The sequence below is a fragment of the Corylus avellana genome, chromosome 7, assembly GCF_965113065.1.
Source record: "Corylus avellana chromosome 7, dhCorAvel1.hap1.2, whole genome shotgun sequence".
NCBI lineage: Eukaryota > Viridiplantae > Streptophyta > Magnoliopsida > Fagales > Betulaceae > Corylus > Corylus avellana.
The window spans coordinates 22,544,281-22,563,285 of NC_142496.1; the positions used below are offsets into that span (position 1 = coordinate 22,544,281).

At 36.0% G+C, this 19,005-nt stretch overlaps 1 protein-coding gene across 5 annotated transcripts; it reads right to left on the reverse strand.

Moving 5' to 3' along the window:
- Window positions 1–14,469: 14,469 nt before the first annotated feature.
- Window positions 14,470–18,972, reverse strand: ABF2 (abscisic acid responsive elements-binding factor 2). Of its 5 annotated transcripts, none has more exons than XM_059597550.2 (5): window positions 18,807–18,972; window positions 17,120–18,225; window positions 16,327–16,398; window positions 16,182–16,211; window positions 14,470–14,851 (listed from the first exon to the last, which is right to left on the reverse strand). In XM_059597550.2, the coding sequence occupies exons 2-5, from the start codon at window positions 18,215–18,217 to the stop codon at window positions 14,777–14,779; spliced, it is 1,275 nt and encodes a 424-aa protein (XP_059453533.2). In that variant the 5' UTR covers window positions 18,218–18,225; window positions 18,807–18,972; the 3' UTR covers window positions 14,470–14,776. The 5 variants fall into 5 exon arrangements, 3 of the variants coding, with proteins under 3 accessions (XP_059453533.2, XP_059453534.2, XP_088374254.1); XM_059597551.2 differs by having other exon boundaries at window positions 17,120–18,279; XM_088518128.1 differs by lacking the exon at window positions 18,807–18,972 and having other exon boundaries at window positions 17,120–18,770.
- Window positions 18,973–19,005: the final 33 nt, after the last annotated feature.

The window sequence follows — 19,005 nt, forward strand, 5'->3', positions numbered from 1 at the left end:
CCCGACATTTGGCTCCCGAAAATTGCCCAAACTGAGGTGGAAATATTTTTTTATTCACAAAAATTTGTTCTCAATCTCTTTTATTCACAAAAAAACAATATTGCCAACTCAGTTTGGACAATTTTCGGGAGCCAAATGTCGGGCTCCCTAGCACCATCCAATCCCACGGCTTCTCCAGAATCACCTCATGCGCCTCTCTCTAATTTTTTCTTGCAAAATCAGAGAGAGATTTACTGTACAAGCGCCCCTAACCACCCCCGGGCGCTGCTCACTGGACAAGCTAGGGTTGCTCAAAAGGTAACTGAGGGTTATTGGCTATAACCGCAACCGCCTTGAGCGGTTATCAATTTTAAATAATCGCAACCACCTAGGCGGTTAGCAGTTATTTTATAACCGACAGTTAGCGATTATTCAATCCAACAACCGGCGGTTTTATAACTACTGTTTTTTATAGCCTTTTGGATTTTTTAAGTGTTTTAGACCTTTAATTAGACTATTTTTTGAGCTTATTTTATGAGATTGACCTATTTTTTGGGTTTATTTTAAGAGTTTAAGGCAAAAATGTTACAAAAAAGATGGAAAAAACATGTGTTTTTGGGCTAGCCAATATTTTTGAATAAGGCTTAGCCTAAAACATAACATACCACATTATATCTAACTCAACACCCACCGCTCACTACCGAACCACCACCCACTTTCGAGCCCTCAACACCGGAGTCTTTAAAACCAAATAAGATAGTGAATTCAGTGGTTTTATCGATGAGTATTTTGTCTCTAAGTAACTTGTCAAGAGAAATGAAATTATTTGGTATAAATAACTATATTATTTTTTGGTGTTTCGAGCTAAGATGTGTGCTTCTTACTGTAGGGTGCAAAACACTCAATTTACAATACAATCTAATTAAAGTTATTCTAGAGCCCTTTTTATCAGGATGTGGTGTAAAACTCATTTTTACAGCTTTCATTAGACATTTGTCACATCAAGTAAAAACATCAAATACAATGGAAAACAGAAAACATAGTATCTTTATTTCAAATCAATTCTATAAGCTTTTCATTAGTTCTAATTCAACGTCCATTACTCACTATCGAACCACCACCCACAGGGATGGAGCTGGGGTAGCCAGTATAGGCCAATGCGTCCCCGTCCCCCACTTTAAAAAATTTTACAAGGTGAAAATTTTTTTAAAAATTGATTTTCAGCTTATTTGGCCCCTACCCATTAAAAAGTTTGGCCCTATCCACTATATATTTTAACCCCTGCATTTCTTCTTCTTCTCCACTCCCACTTCACTTCATTTCGAGAGAAATGGAAAGAGACATCCACCTTTTAACACATTCATTCAGAATCAGAGAAATAGTAAGAGAGATCTCAGCTATTTCTCACTGTTTAAAGCCTTCTTTCTCTAGATCTTTTAGGTAAAATAAAATGAAACAACCAAACAAAAAGTAAAGAAAAAACAGAGACCTACGGAGAAGAGAATTAGAAGAAATAGAGAGGATAGAAGGGAAGAAGATAAAGAATGAAATAGAGAGATAAGAACATCGTGAATGACTTCTCTAAAAATTATTTTTACCCAAAATTTTGTTAAATTCTACAAAAAGTAACATCCATCAAGCTCTCTATTCCCCTCTCCGGCCATTTTAGAGATCGTCAAACCTCTTCCCATTTGGTGAACAAAATCATTTCTCTACTAATTTTTTATGTTTTTTTTTTAAAAAGTTATTATTATCTTTTATTTTTTATTATTTTTAATTTTTAAGGACACGTGGCGTATTATGGGAGTGACACGTGGAAAATCCGTTAATTGGGATTGACGGAAACTAATGGAGGTATTAATTTTGTCTTTTTCTATAGGTGAGGTACCAGATTTGTTTGGTTTTAAAACCTAGGGAAAAAAAAAAAAAAAAAAAACGTTAAAACCAAGGTACCAAAAAAGTTATTAACCAGAAAATGAATGCAGATAGAATACAAGTTACATTTAAATAGAAGGGTTAAATACCTTTTTTGCCCCATGTGATTTAACAACTTTATTTTTTGTCTCCTATAGTTTAATTGTTATCACAAGAGGTATCTCGGGTTTACATAAAAACGGAGATGGTACATTCGTCAAAATTTCATCCAAAATTTGATGAAAAGCCACGTCAGTACCAAGGGCCATGGGGGTAGCCAAACCACCCCGAATGGCCAAAGGGGTGGCTAGAGCCACCCCTCCCCCCCCCCTCCTTTTCTAATTTTATGATATTTTTAATTTTAAAATTTTTATTTTGTATTTTTAATTAATATATGGACACGTGTCGAATTTTTAATGGTACTGATGTGGCTTTCCGTCAAATTTTGGACGGAATTTAGACGAGGTGCCATCTCCATTTTTATGTAAACCTGAGGTACCTCATGTGATAAAAACTAAACTCTATAAGGCAAAAAATAAAGCTGTTAAACCACATAGGGCAAAAAAGTATTTAACCCTAAATAAAATAGAGTAAAATTTAGGCAGTTTATTATTTGATACTTTTGCATAACTGCTAGTTAAACTATATATAAGAGAATGAGCACTCTAAAGTTTAGCCAAATTTTAGCTAAAAAACATGTTTTCGTTATTTTATCTAACTACTTTTTACGAGCACCAAATATCAAGCTCTCTAAATATTTCTTAACTTTAATTAAATATTATTTTTTATGGATTATTAGTTGGTTGAAACTAATTAACCACCAAAGAAGAAAAAAAAAAGAAAAAAAGAAGAGACTTGCAATGTGGCTTGGGAACATGATGATCCACGTATTATTATGCACCATAAGCTTGGATCAACGTAAAATCATAATGAAAACAGTGAGCGGAAGTCTTCCACGTGAAGATCTTCCACTCATTGTTGTGAAAATGTTAAATTCTATCTTAACACTATACAAACTTTTCAAAAGACCTATCTGACACTTGTATTAATATACTAATTTAACCCTCTTTATTTTGGGGGCCTGAATGAATAAACTCAATAGTTGAAATAGCCAATATATATATATGGTATGAAACTACAATATCAATTGAAGAGATGAGAAAAGGGAAGTAAACCCTATTAAATCTAATCAACCAATTGAATAATTTAACATATTAAATTATAGATGATTTTTAGGATTTAAAAAAATCGGTTCCATTTTAATAGGTGTTTTATTGAAAATTAAATATATGAAGCATCATTATTTTATATTTTTATTCTTTTATTTTGTTTATTTTCTTGTTTCATTTAATGCATTATTTTTTATACATTTATTTAATCTTTAAAAATAATATATTTTCTGGCCTTCGGGTCGAAAAGGACTGGTTTAGGCGTGATGCTTTTGCTCATGCTTGGAGAATGGCTACCTATGCCCCGAATTGAGTCTACTCCGGGCAAATCCGTTCTGTAAGCTGAAGATTGGGTATGGGATACGGATGTTGACATCATGAGATTTCAATGTAAAATTTGTATGCTTTTAACCTCTATGACGTGTAATCCTTTAGTTTCGGATATGATTGTAAGAGCTTTTAAGCTCTTGATTATTCATGAATGAAATTGAAATGAATTTCTCTTCACTATATATATATATATATATATATATATATATATATATATACTTTGACTCCTTATTTTATTTGGCCACCTCCCATCAAAATGTCTGGCTCCGTCCCTGGCCACCTACTTTCGAGCTCTCAACACCAGAGCCTCTAAAACTAACCAAGATGGTGGATCCAGTGGTTTTATCACTTTATTTTGTTCCTATACCCAAAAGGAAGTCATTATCTAATATAGCATTTTATGAAAAACGCAGTATATTGAAAAGTAGCCTTTAGGATTAGAGGTATGATAAAGACAACTTTTTGGTAAAACTTTGGCCCAACTTTTTTCTCTTATATAGTTATATTTTTAAAAAATAAAAAAAATTCTGAAGCAATAGCATCCTATGTGGTCATTTTTTTATTTGGTATTTTTTTTTAAATCACAATTTTTATGAAGAAAAATACCTTTTTTATTTAAAAAAAAAATAACAAATAAAAAAGGACAACATAGAATGTTATTGCTTCGGAATTTTTTTTTTATCTTTTACTTTGTTTTTTAAAAAATAAAAAATAAGAATAAAGTTGGGCGAAAGTTGTGCCAAAAAGTTATGCCTTTATCATTTCTCTTTTTTTATTTGGTATTTTTTTTTTTTTTAAAAAAAGTCTTTTTCTTCATAATAATGACAATTTTTTTTTTTTTTTTTTTTAAAAAAACACAACAAATAAAAAAAGGACCACATAGAATGTTATTGCTTCATAATTTTTTTTTTATTTTTTACTTAGTTTTTAAAAAGAAATAATAAAGGCACAACTTTTTGCATTCAGTCATATTAATTGCATGTGCATCGCCATCCGCTGCGGTGTGAAGTGTCAAACCCCCAACCATGGAGCTGTTTCAAATCAGTACTGCATGTACTCCTGTGGAGAACCTGTTTAATCATTCAACATCGATATTGCTCGAAATATCTATATATAACGTAAAACAGGGGCATGATAAACAGAGTTGCACATGACAGTGCAAAGGAATTATCACATGCAAAATGCAGTAACACAGAGTTTCTAGGACTACTGATGATAGGAAACTGGACATTTAGAAGAAAAGCAACCAAGAAGATATGGGATGGTTGATCTAGCATACCAAAACGCTCAATCTTCTCAATATACAGAACAAACATTCGCATTTAATATGTACAGCCGCCTACCATACATGATGTTTAACCAAATTCACCATCCCATTCTCGCACTTTACCATGGACCACTGTGTGTTTTTCTCAAGCATTGTTTCTTAGATTCCCGGTGGAGATTCATGATCTCCATGACCTGTGACATCACAAAATCCCAAAAATTTATTACATAACTCCATTTTCCTTTTGAAGTCAATAATAGAGGCCATGTCACAGTATATAGGAAGGAGAGAGAGAGAGAGAGATTCTGTCTATGTATCTTGAAAGTATGTTTTACAGTGAATGCTGATAGCTTCCCTATATATCCCAATCACGCACTTAATAATCTTCCAAACCCCAGAAGACACAATAAAATGACAACTGACAAAATTCGAGTACAGAAAAGTTTAAAATTTGTGCTGATGTACTACTGTTAATGACGATTCTCATAATAGATACTATTGCAGAGGAAGAAATATTCCTAGGAGCATATGAAATACTAGTATGCTATTCCGAGTTGGAAAGGAATTGGTACATTCCAGATGCAGCAGTTTCAAAACAATTCTCTGATCAATCAGTAGGGACTGCACAGTAAGAAGTGAAAAGATATGAGAACCCAAAAAACATATAGTGTTTGTTGTGGATTGATGCCAATGACCCCAAGTAACCCAGAAGGTAAATTTCCTAAAAGATCATATAGGATTGATGCCAATGACTCCAAGTAACCACGGAAAAGGGATAACAAGTGTTTGTTGTGGAAATTTGAGTAACAAGGTCAATCAAAGCCGACAAAATCCAAGGGGAGGTATCCACAATTCATCTTCTCATGTTTCTCTTTCTAGGAGCATAGGTGGTAGAATAGTAATTACAAATCGGGGATATTTCTTACACTTACTTTTACATTTTTGTCTGCAAACGAATGTTTTGAGAACCAAGCAGTATTCCTGATAACCACGGTTTCAATTAACAAAGTTTTTCAATAGCCAACTTAGCTTACAGCTTTTTTAATTTTTTTTTTTTAAAAAAATTGTTGGTTTCACCATAGAAAGGCTTAAGTGTACAAGTTAACCAGATTATATAGGAGATATATAAGGCTAATCAGTGATCCCATTGTGAGATAAATGTATTCTACAATCTATATTTCCTTAATGAATATAATATTTTACTTTTAAAATCCAAGTATTCTAATCATAGTTTCCGATTATTTATACTTTTAAAACCCAACCAGTTAGTCTAAATTATCAAGAGATGGCATTTATGATACTGAAAAATCCACTAGCTTATGCAAAACACAGATTTCTCAGCATAACATCGAAAAGAATCACACAAATTGATATATTATACAAACAGGAACATGGCATGGGCAGATCAATCTACACACAACTAACAAAAGATTTGCCATCAGTAGTGCTATTAATTAAGCTACAGAAAGAAAGAGAGAGCAAAAAATAGAATAGTATGATGTTTTTCATTGATTAGTCATGGGACATTTTTCATGACCCTAGCAAGATTCTGTCTTTATCCCATTTTCCAGTGTAGATTCATATCTCATCAATCATGGTTGGGGCAAGAACAATAAATAAAATCCGAAGTACCTGATTCGTTTGCATTTGGATAATTTCTTCCGGTCGCAAGCAAAGGATAATCGATGAGTATTTACAACAAGAATGTTAGTTGAGTACAGCAAATAGACTTGTGTGTTAATCTTCACCCAACTGTGTCTTCAACAAGTGAAAATACCAGTTTTTTCCGCAATTCTTGGTTATCCTCCTTTAACTTTGCAACTTCAGCTTCCAGTTCCATAGTATAAGCCTGCAAGAAGCCCCACAGACAAAATAAGAGAAAAAACACAAGAAAACTTACGAGATAGAATACTACAATACTATAGTTGTTGTTTCCCATTTTGTAAGTTATGTTTCTAACAGCATTGAGAACACAGCTATTAATTTTTTTTTAATACTTTTACTGTTTTGAGAAGATATAACTCAACTTGATGTCATGTTTCTTGAATCAAATATCCAATTACCTTGTAATAAACTTGATCCTTTTAACTGCTCAGATCGCTATCACATTACCATTCTGCTCCATAATCTTTCATGAAGTTTTTGGATACAGAGGTCAATAGATGAAGAAAGCAGAAGGTTAATGGCTAGAAACATTCATAAAGCTACAAGAAGATCAAAGTCGACATTATATCCTTTTAATTAAGGATGCCATTTTATATGTTTTCTGGTATTCTTCAGAAGAACTGACATGGAACAGTGTTCTATATAGGAGTACAGAAAAAGTACTCAGTTACTAGCGATTTTTATCTTTATACCGTAACTGCATCTATAAGCAGGTAAATTTATCATTTAGACTCGTTTGTTTCCATCTAAAATGTTTTTGTTGAAAAATATTTTCAGTGGAAAACATTTTCTTAAAAAATAATTTCCCTAAAAACATTTTTAGGTGTTTGACACATATTAAAAATCACAAATATTTTTATATATATTTTTTCATTCACTCATATTAAAACGATAATGTCCCAGCGGAATCTCAACCGGATCCCATTGAGTCCTAATCGAGTCGCAGCTATTTCCCAACCTAGTCTCAGTGGGTCGCGAACGGATCCTGATGAAGTCCTGGTGGGATCTCTGTTAGGAAATTAATCTTATTTCTCAAGACCAGTGAGATGCGAAAATTAAGAAGAATGTGGAATAACAAAGATTAGGCAATCAACACACGACACCAAGATTTAAGTGGTTCGGCTTAACAAGCCTACATCCACTGGCGGAGACGATCCGGAGAAAATTCACTATCAAAAGATTGAGTATAAAAATAGTAGAGAGAAAATCACTTAGATCCCAAAGCCCCAATACACCAAAATCTCACTATCACACAAGAGAAATTATTCTCAAATAAAATACAAAAGACAGATATACAAACTCTTCTTTTGCTGGAATAAATGGCGGCTGATTTCTATTTTCTTCTCTCACTCTGCAGCACTTTTTTCTTCTAATCACTTGTTTTTTGCTCCTCCAAAAACCACCAAGAAGAAAATACCATGGCAGCCCTTGTACCTCCTATCTCACGTTTTGTCTCCTTTTTCTCCACCTACTGTGCTCTCAATTTAGTACACTTATAAAGCTATTTGGCTTGGCACACACTTTGTAGCAAACACAAGTCTCCTTTTATAGAAGCACTAAGTCGATTAATCCTCTACTTTTACATGTTGGTCTAGGACTCCTACTACAAGTCAAACAAGGAGTCCAAATACACATAGGATAAGGACTCCAAAACCCATATGTAAAAGAGTAAACCGGTTGCAACAAGAACCTCTCCTACTTGGAGAAGGACTAATGCTGGGCCCACCGTATTAATGGGTTGAAAAAGTCACATACTTTAACAATCTCCACCTTGACTTGAAACCCATCAAGTCTAACAAAACGTGTCTCCTCTGGATATCTCCATCTCAGCCCCTAAGGGCAATCACACTCCACAAGTGTCACTCAAGTCTAAGTGCCTCTTAAACTTGAGCATAGGACCTGGTTTAGACATAACACCATGCTTTCCTACTAGTCCTATTGATCATACAGCTTTCTCTAATGACTCTTTCTTTATGTAAACCCATTTGCACCCTTTAGCCTTTTTTTTTCCTTTGGGTAATTCTGCCGATTTCCAAACTTTACCTTTCTGTAGTAACTCCACCTCTTTCAGCATACCATTCTGAGTAGACGATGGATCTCCACTACAAGCCGTTAGAGCAAAAGAAACCATATCGTCAAAGCCATACCTCTTTGGAGCTTTTCGATACGGTTTCTTTCTACCTCTTGCTAAAGAATAACACTCTTCCCGGTGCTGTAAGTCTCTTGAAAACTCTTTGTCATCACATTCATCCGTGAGTGAACATTGTTCATCAAGCTCCACCTCCACAAATTGTTTCTCTTTTTGCACTGTACTTTCAGAAAGATTATCTAAGTTAACAAACTCAGACTTTTTCGGTTCCTGCTCTGTAACTTCAGGTTTTGCACTTGACCTATCCTTGTACATAGCACACTCATTAAAAGTTACATTCCAACTTCTAATGATCTTCCGATTTTGATCACCCTAAAATCGATAACCAAAGGCCTCATCTCCTTATCCAATGAAGAAACATTGACTAGATTTACCATCTAGTTTACTCCGAGTATCCGACTCATCATGGACATACGAAGCACACCCAAAAACTTTCAAATGTGAAAGGTTTACCTCTTTTCCACTCTAGACTTCTTTCGGTAGTCTATGACTTAGGGGAACAGAAGACCCCCTATTTATCAGGTATGCAGTAGTGCTCACAGCATCAGCCCAGTCTTTGGTAACCTAGTATGCAACCTCATACTCCTAGCACACTCATTGAGAGTTCTGTTCATACACTCAGCCACGCCATTCTACTGCGGCATTCCCGGGATGATTTTCTCAATTATGATTCCATTCACTATACAGAACTACTCGAACTCCCCATCTGTGTATTCTCCTCCATTGTCTGATCTCAAATACTTGAGCTTCAAGCTCATTTTTGTCTCAACCATGGCCTTCCATTTCTTAAAAATCTCAAATACATCAAATTTACTTTTCAAGAAATAAACTCATACCTTCCTGTTTGAGTCATCAATAAACATGATGTAATACCGCGAGCCTCCAAGAGATGCCACTGGTGCGGGACCCCACAAATCTGTGTGTATTAACTCCAGGTTTCCAAGCTTAGGTGCTTTGCCAACTTCCACAAAACTCACCTTCTTCTGCTTCCCTAGAATGCAGCCTTCACACAAATTAAACTTAACTGACTTCAACTCTGGTAATTTCCTTTTTGACATAAGCACCTTCATCCCTTTCTCGCTTATGTGCCCTAGCCTTAGGTGCCATAATTTTGAGTCAACACCCACATCTGCAACAACAATTGTATCCTTGTTGTTCGTGGTCATATAGAGAGTACATGTCTTATGACCACGAGCCAAAATCCTGGCTCCCTTGCTCACCTTCCACTTTTTACCGTGGAAATGAATTGAATGCCCTTCCTCATCAAGCTGTCCCATTGAAATCAGATTCTTCTTGAGCTCCGAAACATGCCTGACCTTCTGCAGCTTCTATACCGAGTCACTGTGAACTCTAATGTAAACATCGCCTAGGCCCACAACATCCAGCACCGTTCTGTCAGCCAAATACACCTTCCCGAAATCTCCACCAACATAGTTTTCGAGAATTTCACAGATCGCTGTCGTATGAAAAGATATTCCTAAGTCTAAGAGCCAAGAATCAAGGGGACTGTCAACAAAGAGAAGTAGGGCATTATATACTTCTTCTGTCACTACGCTTGCATAATCATTCTTAGTCTCCTTCCATAGTTCCCTACAATTCTTCTTGTAATGGCCAGTCTTGCCATAGTTCCAACACTCAGGTTGTTGGCCGAATCTAGATTTGCTTCTCCCTTTTCTGGAATTTGATCTGCCTAGACCAGAGTTTCTGTCTTGTCCTCTGCCCTGAGTCTTGAGGTTTAAAGCAGCACCAGAAAAAGAGGCTTCACCCGCATCTCTTATGCAAACTTCTTCACTGAGAATCAAATCCCTGACGTCTTCATAGTTCAGTTTACTCTTCCCTGCAGAGTTACTCACAACCATCCTCACGGCTTCCTAGCTATTTGGCAAAGACGCCAAGACGATCAACGCGCGAATCTCATCATCAAAATCAAGTTCAACTGAGGACAATTGATTTGTGATAGTCTTGAATTCATTGAGATGATGTGCCACCGAAGTCCCTTTCGCCATCTTTAGGTTGAACAATTTCTTCATCAGGTGCACCTTGTTGTTAGCCGACGGCTTCTCATACATGCTTGACAAAGCCGCCATTAGACCTGCCGTGGTCTTCTCCTTTACAACGTTGTGTGCAATTGATTTTGACAATGATAGCTTGATAACTGCCAGGGTTTTACGATCAAGAAGAGCCCATTCGCTATCATACATGTCGTCAGGTCGTTCCCCCAAAAAAGGTTGATAAAGGTCATTCCCATAAAGAATATCTTCAATCTGCACCTTCCAGTACCCGAAATCTGTGCCGTTGAATTTTTCAATTCTTATCCTTCCTTATTCTATTGCCATCGTTCCCACTCGAACCCAAAGCTTTGATACCAGTTGTTAGGAAATTAATCTAATTTTCCAAGACCCGTGAGATGCAAAAATTAATAAGAATGCGGAATAACAAAGATTAGGCGATCAACACACGACATCAAGATTTAAGTAGTTCTGCTTAACAAGCCTACATCCACTGGCGGAGACAACCCGGAGAAAATTCACTATTAAAAGATGGAGTACAAAAATAGTAGAGAGAAAATCACTCATATCCCAAAGCCCCAATACACCAAAATCTCACTATTACACAAGAGAGATTATTCTCAAATAAAATACAAAAGACAGATGTACAAACTCTTCTTTTGCTGGAACAAATGGCGACTGATCTCTATTTTCTTCTCTCACTCTGCAGCACCTTTTTTCTTCTAATCACTTGTTTTTAGCTCCTCCAAAAACCACCAAGAAGAAAATACTGTGGCAGCCCGTGTACATCCTATCTCATGTTTTGTCTCCCTTTTCTCCACCTATGGTGCTCTCAATTTAGTACACTTATAAAGCTATTTGGCTTGGCACACACTTTGTAGCAAACACAAGTCTCCTTTTATAAAAACACTAAGTCGGTTAATCCTTTACTTTTACATGTTGGTCTAGGACTCCTACTACAAGTCAAACAAGGAGTCCAAATACACATAGGACAAGGACTTCAAAACCCATATGTAAAAGAGTAAACCCGTTGAAAGAAGAACCTCTCCTACTTGGAGAAGGACTAATGCTAGGCCCACTGTATTAATGGGTTGAAAAAGTCGATTTAACAATCTCGGCAACGTTTCAATTGGGTCAGTCGATTTGAGAACTAGAAACTCAAACTCAAAAAATGGTTTGCTGTTTTCAAAAGTGAAAATTGACCAATTTAGGGAAATTAAAGCTTTTTTGGTCAAACCGAAAATATTTTCCATTAACTATTATTTTTTGTCACATTAAATACCGGAAAATATAAAAATATTTTTCAGAAATTGTTTTACGTCGAAACAAACGGAGCCTTAATTTATATTCCAGGTTATCCTCTTTTTATTTTTAACTACACAGGAGTTTCTGCCGACACATATCTACTTCCAAGCCAAGGAACAAAGGTGAAGATGATAGATTAATTACGGTAAAAAAATAGAAATAGTGTTCCAAGGGACAAACATAGGGAATGTACAGAACCATCCAATGCATCTTCATGGTTTATTGGTTTTAGGTTCTACTTGGTTGGGACTGGTTATGGCAATTTCGACAATACCACCTCCCTGGATGGTTACAATTTGAGTGATCCCCCGGAGGTTAACACCATCTGAGTTCCTAAAGATGGTTGGGCTGCCATTAGATTTGTCGCTGATAATCCCGGTACTTAAATCTCTTTCTTGATCTCTCTTTTTTAGGAATACATGCAAGCGATTATTAACCATCTAATAACCGCTAGCCGTCTAATATGTATGATGCATATTTTTCAGGGGTGTGGTTTATACACTGTCATTTGGAAAGGCACGCTAGCTGGGGTATGGACACTGTCCTCATTGTGAGGAATGGGACAACGGCCGAAACAAGCATGTTGCCACCTCCACGTAATTTGCCTACTTGTACCTAGTTTTGGAACATGTTTGGCTTCAATAAATAAGGACTTGAATTATTAGTCCTTTCAATTGTTGAAGAAATTATGCTGTTGTCTTTTAAGATAATTTTAATAAGAAAAATATTTTTTTGTATTCTGACATCCATTTACATGGCATTTTCATCCAACATTAATTAAAAAGAAAAAGAAAAAGAAAAAATCAATGATGGATAAAATATGTCAACTCAAGAGAAGTGTATGTGAGATGAACATCAGGATACAAATAAACATTTCTTTTTAAATAATGTTGCTTGAGATCCTCTTCATTTAGAAATTTCTTTTCTTATATATTATTATAATTAAACTCTCAAGTTAATTTCAGCTTGGAAATATTAGAAAAAAATAATAATAAAGATCAAAGAATGGTTGCCACAATATTTGGTATATATTTTGAGAACTAGATACTCCACGGCGCCATAGTTGTCTTGACCATATTCTGCTATATTGCTCTCCTTTGCTAATGCAAAGCTCCACGAATGCTATTAAAAATCCATTATTCTAAAAATTTGCTAATTATTTAGGAGAAAGTCCACGTACCTGCCTCGAATAATTACTATCAAATTGATAATGTCCTCTCTAAACTTTTAATTGCGACAATATACCCCCCAAACTACCAAAATATTGTCAATATCCTCATTAATGACGAAACTACCCTTAGTAATTTTTTTTTTTTAGAAAAAATACTAAACTTTCTGAAAAAACCTAAAATAAAAAAAAATAAAAAAAACTTTTTTTAAGAAAAAAAATTAAAAAATTTTGATTTTTTTTGTAAAAATTGAAAATTTTCGTTTTGTTTTCTTTTATAATTTTTAAATAAAAATTTCCGTTTAAAAAAAAATTCTTATAAAAAAATAAAATTTTCATTTTTTTCGAACATATTTTTTTTAAAAAAATCGTTTTTTTTTTCAAATAAAAATTTCCATTTAAAAAAAATTGCTTTTTAAAAAAAAAAAATTAAAATTTTCATTTAAAAAAAAAAATTATTATTTTTAATTATAAGAGTATTTTTGTCATATTGAGAAATATATAGGGACATTTTAATTTTTTTACTAGCTTTGAGAAGGATATTGACAATATTTTTGTAGTTTGGAGAGTAAATTGTCGCAATTAAAAGTTCGCGGAGAGAAGAACATTGTCAATTAGGTGATAGTTTAAGAGAGGTATGTGAACTTTACGTACCCTTATTATATATATTTTTTTCTTTTTTATTATACTCTCCCAACTTCTCTCCCCTCTCTCAACCAACAACGACAATAGAGGTTGGAATTCCATGCACATTCCTATGCCGTCTTCCTCTCTTCGATTTCAGGCAGCCATGGGCTACCAACTTTAGTAAAAAAGTTAACACTGGTATTATTATTTGAGGGGTTTTGACAGGTCACAACGCAGGCGGATGGCGGTGCTAGGTTGGTGGTTGGCCATCGTTGTCAAAATTGAGCCATAAGGGGATAGAGGATAATAATGCCATTTAAAAAATATTGATGACATAATTGTGCATATATACTCTTAAGTTTGAGAAAAAAAAAAAAAAAATTATAAGTTTAAAGCTACACAAAAGCTCTATGAAAATAGAAAATAGTAGAATCATGAAGTGATGCTGTCAAAAGTCCTTATGAAAATTAAACCCAAATGAAGGGAAGAAAACAAAGGGAGGGGGTTGGGTGGGTTCTCCATGCAGAAATTGAACTCTGGGATAAACTGAGAAAGCACTGGAGAAGTAAGATAGCTAGCATTGCAGATAATGTTGAGTGAAGTGGTAGAATCAGCAGAAAACCCAATGTGCACAAAACTATTGAGCTAAATCCGCAATAGTCAGGGAAACGAAACATCATAGAATAATAATATGGGGTGGTGAGCAAATCAAAAATAGAAACAAATAAACAAACAAAAAGAAAAAAAGGAAAAAAAGAAAAAGAAATACATTTCTTGGAACCAACAAGCTGCTAATATCAGCGACTTGAAGTCCAGAGCCAATCGAGCATTGGCCTAGTATTCCAAATGTCTAGTAACCTTCATTGTGGATACTAAGAAAAAACATCTCAATTTAAATTAGTGCTGCATGTACTCCTATATATAACGTAAAACAGGGGCGTGATAAACAGAGTTGCACATGACAGTGCAAAGGAATTATCACATGCAAAATGCAGTAACACAGAATTTCTAGGACTACTGATGGTAGGAAACTGGACATTTAGAAGAAAAGCAACCAAGAAGATATGGGGTGGTTGATCTAGCATACCAAAACGCTCAATCTTCTCAATATACAGAACACACATTCGCATTTAATATGTACAGCCGCCTACCATACATGATGTTTAACCAAATTCACCATCCCATTCTCGCACTTTACCACGGACCACTGTGTGTTTTTCTCAAGCATTGTTTCTTAACTTCCCGGTGTAGATTCATGATCTCCATGACCTGTGACATCACAAAATCCCAAAAACTTATTACATAACTCCATTTTCCTTTTGAAGTCAATAATAGAGGCCATGTCACAGTATATAGGAAGGAGAGAGAGAGAGAGTGAGAGAGAGAGAGAGAGAGAGAGAGAGAGATTCTGTGTCTATGTATCTTGAAAGTATGTTTTATAGTGTATTCTGATAGCTTCCCTATATATCCCAATCATGCCGTTAATAATCTTCCAAACCCCAGAAGACACAACAAAATGACAACTGAAAAAATTCGAGGAAAGAAAAGTTTAAAATTTGTGCTGATGTACTACTGTTAATGACGATTCTCTTAATATAGACTACTGCAGAGGAGGAAATATTCTAAGGAGCATATGAAATACTAGTATGCTTTTCCGAGTTGGAAAGGGATTGGCACATTCCAGATGCAGCAGTTTCAAAACAATTCTCTGATCAATCAGTAGGGACTGTACAGTGAGGAGTGAAAAGCTATGAGAACCCAAAATTCATATAGGATTGATGCCAATGACTCCAAGTAACAACGAAAAAGGGATAACAAGTGTTTGTTGTGGAAATTTGAGTAATAAGGTCAATCAAAGCCAACAAAATCCAAGAGGTATCTACAATTCACCTTCTCATGTTTCTCTTTCTTTATCATTTTTGTCTGCAAACGAATGTTTTCAGAACCAAGCAATATTCCTAATAACCACGGTTTCAAATAACAAAGTTTTTCAATTGCCAACTTACAGCTTTTTTATTTTATTTAAAAAAAAAATTGTTGGTTTCACCATAGAAAGGCTCAAGTTCACATGTAACCAGATTATATAGGAGATATATAAGGCTAATCAGGGACCCCATTGTGAGATAAATTTATTCTACAATCTATATTTCCTTAAATGTATATAGTATTTTACTTTTAAAATCCTAGTAGTCTAATCATAGTTTCCGATTATTTATACATGTGCGCCCAACCAGTTAGTCTAATTTATCAAGAGATTGCATTTATGATACTGAAAAATCCACCAGCTTATGCAAAACACAGATTTCTCAGCATAGCATCCAAAAGAATCACACAAATTGATATGATATACAAACAGGAACATGCATGAGCAGATCAATCTACACACAACTAACAAAGATTTGCCATCAATAGTGCTATTAATTAAGCTTCAGCAAGAAAGAGAGCAAAAAACAGAATAGCATGATTTTTTTTTCATTGATTAGTCATGGGACATTTGTCATGACCCTAGCAAGAGTCCGTCTTTATCCCATTTTCCAGTATAGATTCATATCTCATCAATCATGGTAGGGGCAAGAACAGTAAATAAAATCAAAAGTACCTGATTCGTTTGCATTTGGATAATTTCTTCCTGTAGTAATCAAAGGATAATCGATGAGTATTTACAACAAGAATGTTAGTTGAGTACGGCTAATAGACTTGTGTGTTAATCTTCACCCAACTGTGTCTTCAACAAGTGAAAATACCTGCTTTTTCCGCAATTCTTCGTTATCCTCCTTTAACTTTGCAACTTCAGCTTCCAGTTCCATGGTATAAGCCTAAAAGAAGCCCCACAGACAATATAAGAGAGAAAAACAAGAACTTACGAGATAGAATACTACAATACTATAGTTGTTGTTTCCCATTTTGTAAGTTATGTTTCTAACAGCATTGAGAACACAGCTATTAAATTTTTTTTTTAATACTTTTACTGTTTTGAGAAGATATAACTCAACTTTATGTCATGTTTCTTGAATCAAATATCCATTTACCTTGTAATAAACTTGATCCTTTTAACTGCTCATGACCGTTACTTATCAAAACCTTTGATCTCTGGTAATGTCAGATCGCTATCACATTACCATTCTGCTGCATAATCTTTCATGAAGTTTTTGGATACAGAGCGTCAATAGATGATGAAAGCAGAAGGTTAATGGCTAGAAAAACTCATAAAGCGACAAGAAGATCATAGTCGACATTATATTCTTTTAATTAAGGATGCCATTTTATATGTTTTCTGATATTCTTCAGAATAACTGACATATAACAGTGTTCTATATAGGAGTACAGAAAAAGTACTCAATTACTAGAAATTTTTTATATTTATACTGTAAGTGCATCTATAAGCAGGAAATGATCTCAACAGCAACCAAGAATATGATCACACAGTAGTCAAATATAACTCCACTGAGCTAAATTGGCCTTAATTCATTTTACTTAAAACTCAACCCATATACATAGGAAAGCAGCAGACAAAGAACATATCAAACAAACAATCACCTGCTTTCGAGCTCGCGACCTCGCAGCTGACTCCCTATTCTTAATCATCCTCCTCTGCCTCCTCTCAACGACCTTCTCCACAGGCCCACCTGACCTCCTCCCCCTCAAACCACCATTAAACGCATAAGGAACTGGTGACACTGACGACATATCACCATTGCTCTTCCCAATCCCATCCGACGACAGCTGGTTCACTGGCGATCCCGTCGCAACGCTAACACCTCCAGCTCCAGCTCCTAACCCCACCATTCCCATTCCTCCACCCTGCAGTGCCGCACTCTGAACCAACCCGCTACTCAAACCCTGATCTCCTATACCCACAATCCCACCCCTCATCCCTGGACTACCCAGCTGAGGCATCTGATGTGTGCCATAAGCCACCGTAATCGGCTTAGGAAAAATCTGCGGCTGCTGAGGCCGTGACAACTGTGTCTGATCCGATCTGACCCCATTCACATTCAGTGGCAAATTCGAAGACTGAATCGAAAACTGATTATTACTCTCTGGAATCCGATTCCCCATCAATCCGGTACCCCCACCAGTCTGCTGAAATCCAATTCCCAAACCAGTATTTCCTAAGAACCCTCCGGTACTAGCAGTACCACCAACAGGCTTGGCATCCAATTGGGCGTCCTCTCTCACAACTCCAGCTCTGAACAAGAACTCCTCCAAAGTCATCTCCCCTAAGGTATGCTGCCTCTGCGGCAAGCTTGAGCTTCCATTTCCAGTCGCATCCTGGGATATATTTTTCCAGACCTCGTCCACGGTCTTCTGGCTCAGCGTCCTCGGCAGAGTCAGCGAGCCCTGCCTCTGTAGATAACCACCAGGTGGGCCAGCCCCTTCTGGTCCGGCAGTCCAGGACGGCTTGGCCATAATGCTCTGGGCATCCTCAGCGCTCCAAATGTTCTTGAGTAGCTCGTCCATGTTCATGGACCCGAAGTCCTTGCCTAGGCTCCCACCCATCGTGTTCTGCAACTCATCGAAGGTCAAGGCGTAGATCGACGATTGCCGCGCCAACGGAAAGTTCCCCGGCGCCCTTCCGTTGCCATCGCCCGGTGTGTCCGACCCGAAATTCTTCATGTTCAAATTGGTCCCCATGTTTTTTTCTGAATGAAACAGAATCAGACTAAGCTAACAAGACAATCCGAGAGAGACACTCACTGGGAAACAAATTTGGATCAGAAAGAGAAACAGTAAAACAGTAAAGTCAAACTTTATTCAGACGAAAGAGGCAAATCCCAAATTGACTTTGTGTTTACGAAATTCAACATTGTAGTTATCAACATAATCATATTGCGCTTTTACAGCCACAAAGCTCAGAACACATCTACCACGCAAGATTTCACCCACCAACCAAACACCCAGCCAATACACACTTGGCTCAATTCAATAACAAGTTTCACACCACTGACAGTCAAAACCCAGTTCCAAAAACAACTCCAAAACCCCCCAAAACCATTTCAAACATATGAACTCATAAACACTCCCAGAAGACCAAAGAAAATAATCAGACAACAAAACGGTTGGCTGGCAGCGAAGAACAGTAAAAGATCAGCCACGTTTGCAACAGTAGTAGTAGAAGTTAATTTCCAAGCATTGAAGATTTTACAAAATCCGAATAAATTTCCAAAAACAAAAACGGTAAAGAAAGTTGGAGGGAGAATAATATTAAATAATCTTTTTATACCTTTTTTCCTTCTCTCTTCTGCGAGACTTTAAAAAATCTCTTCTCTTTTCTTTCTCTTTTTTTTTTTTTTTTTTTTTTGCTGTTTCTGGTGGCTTCTTCTTTGGCTGCAATGCTTTGTCTGTTCCTCGTTCTTCGCTTATTAGGGCTCCGTGGACACGCCAAGTGTCTCCATGTCCCTCGTTGCTTTTAAGACATGGGG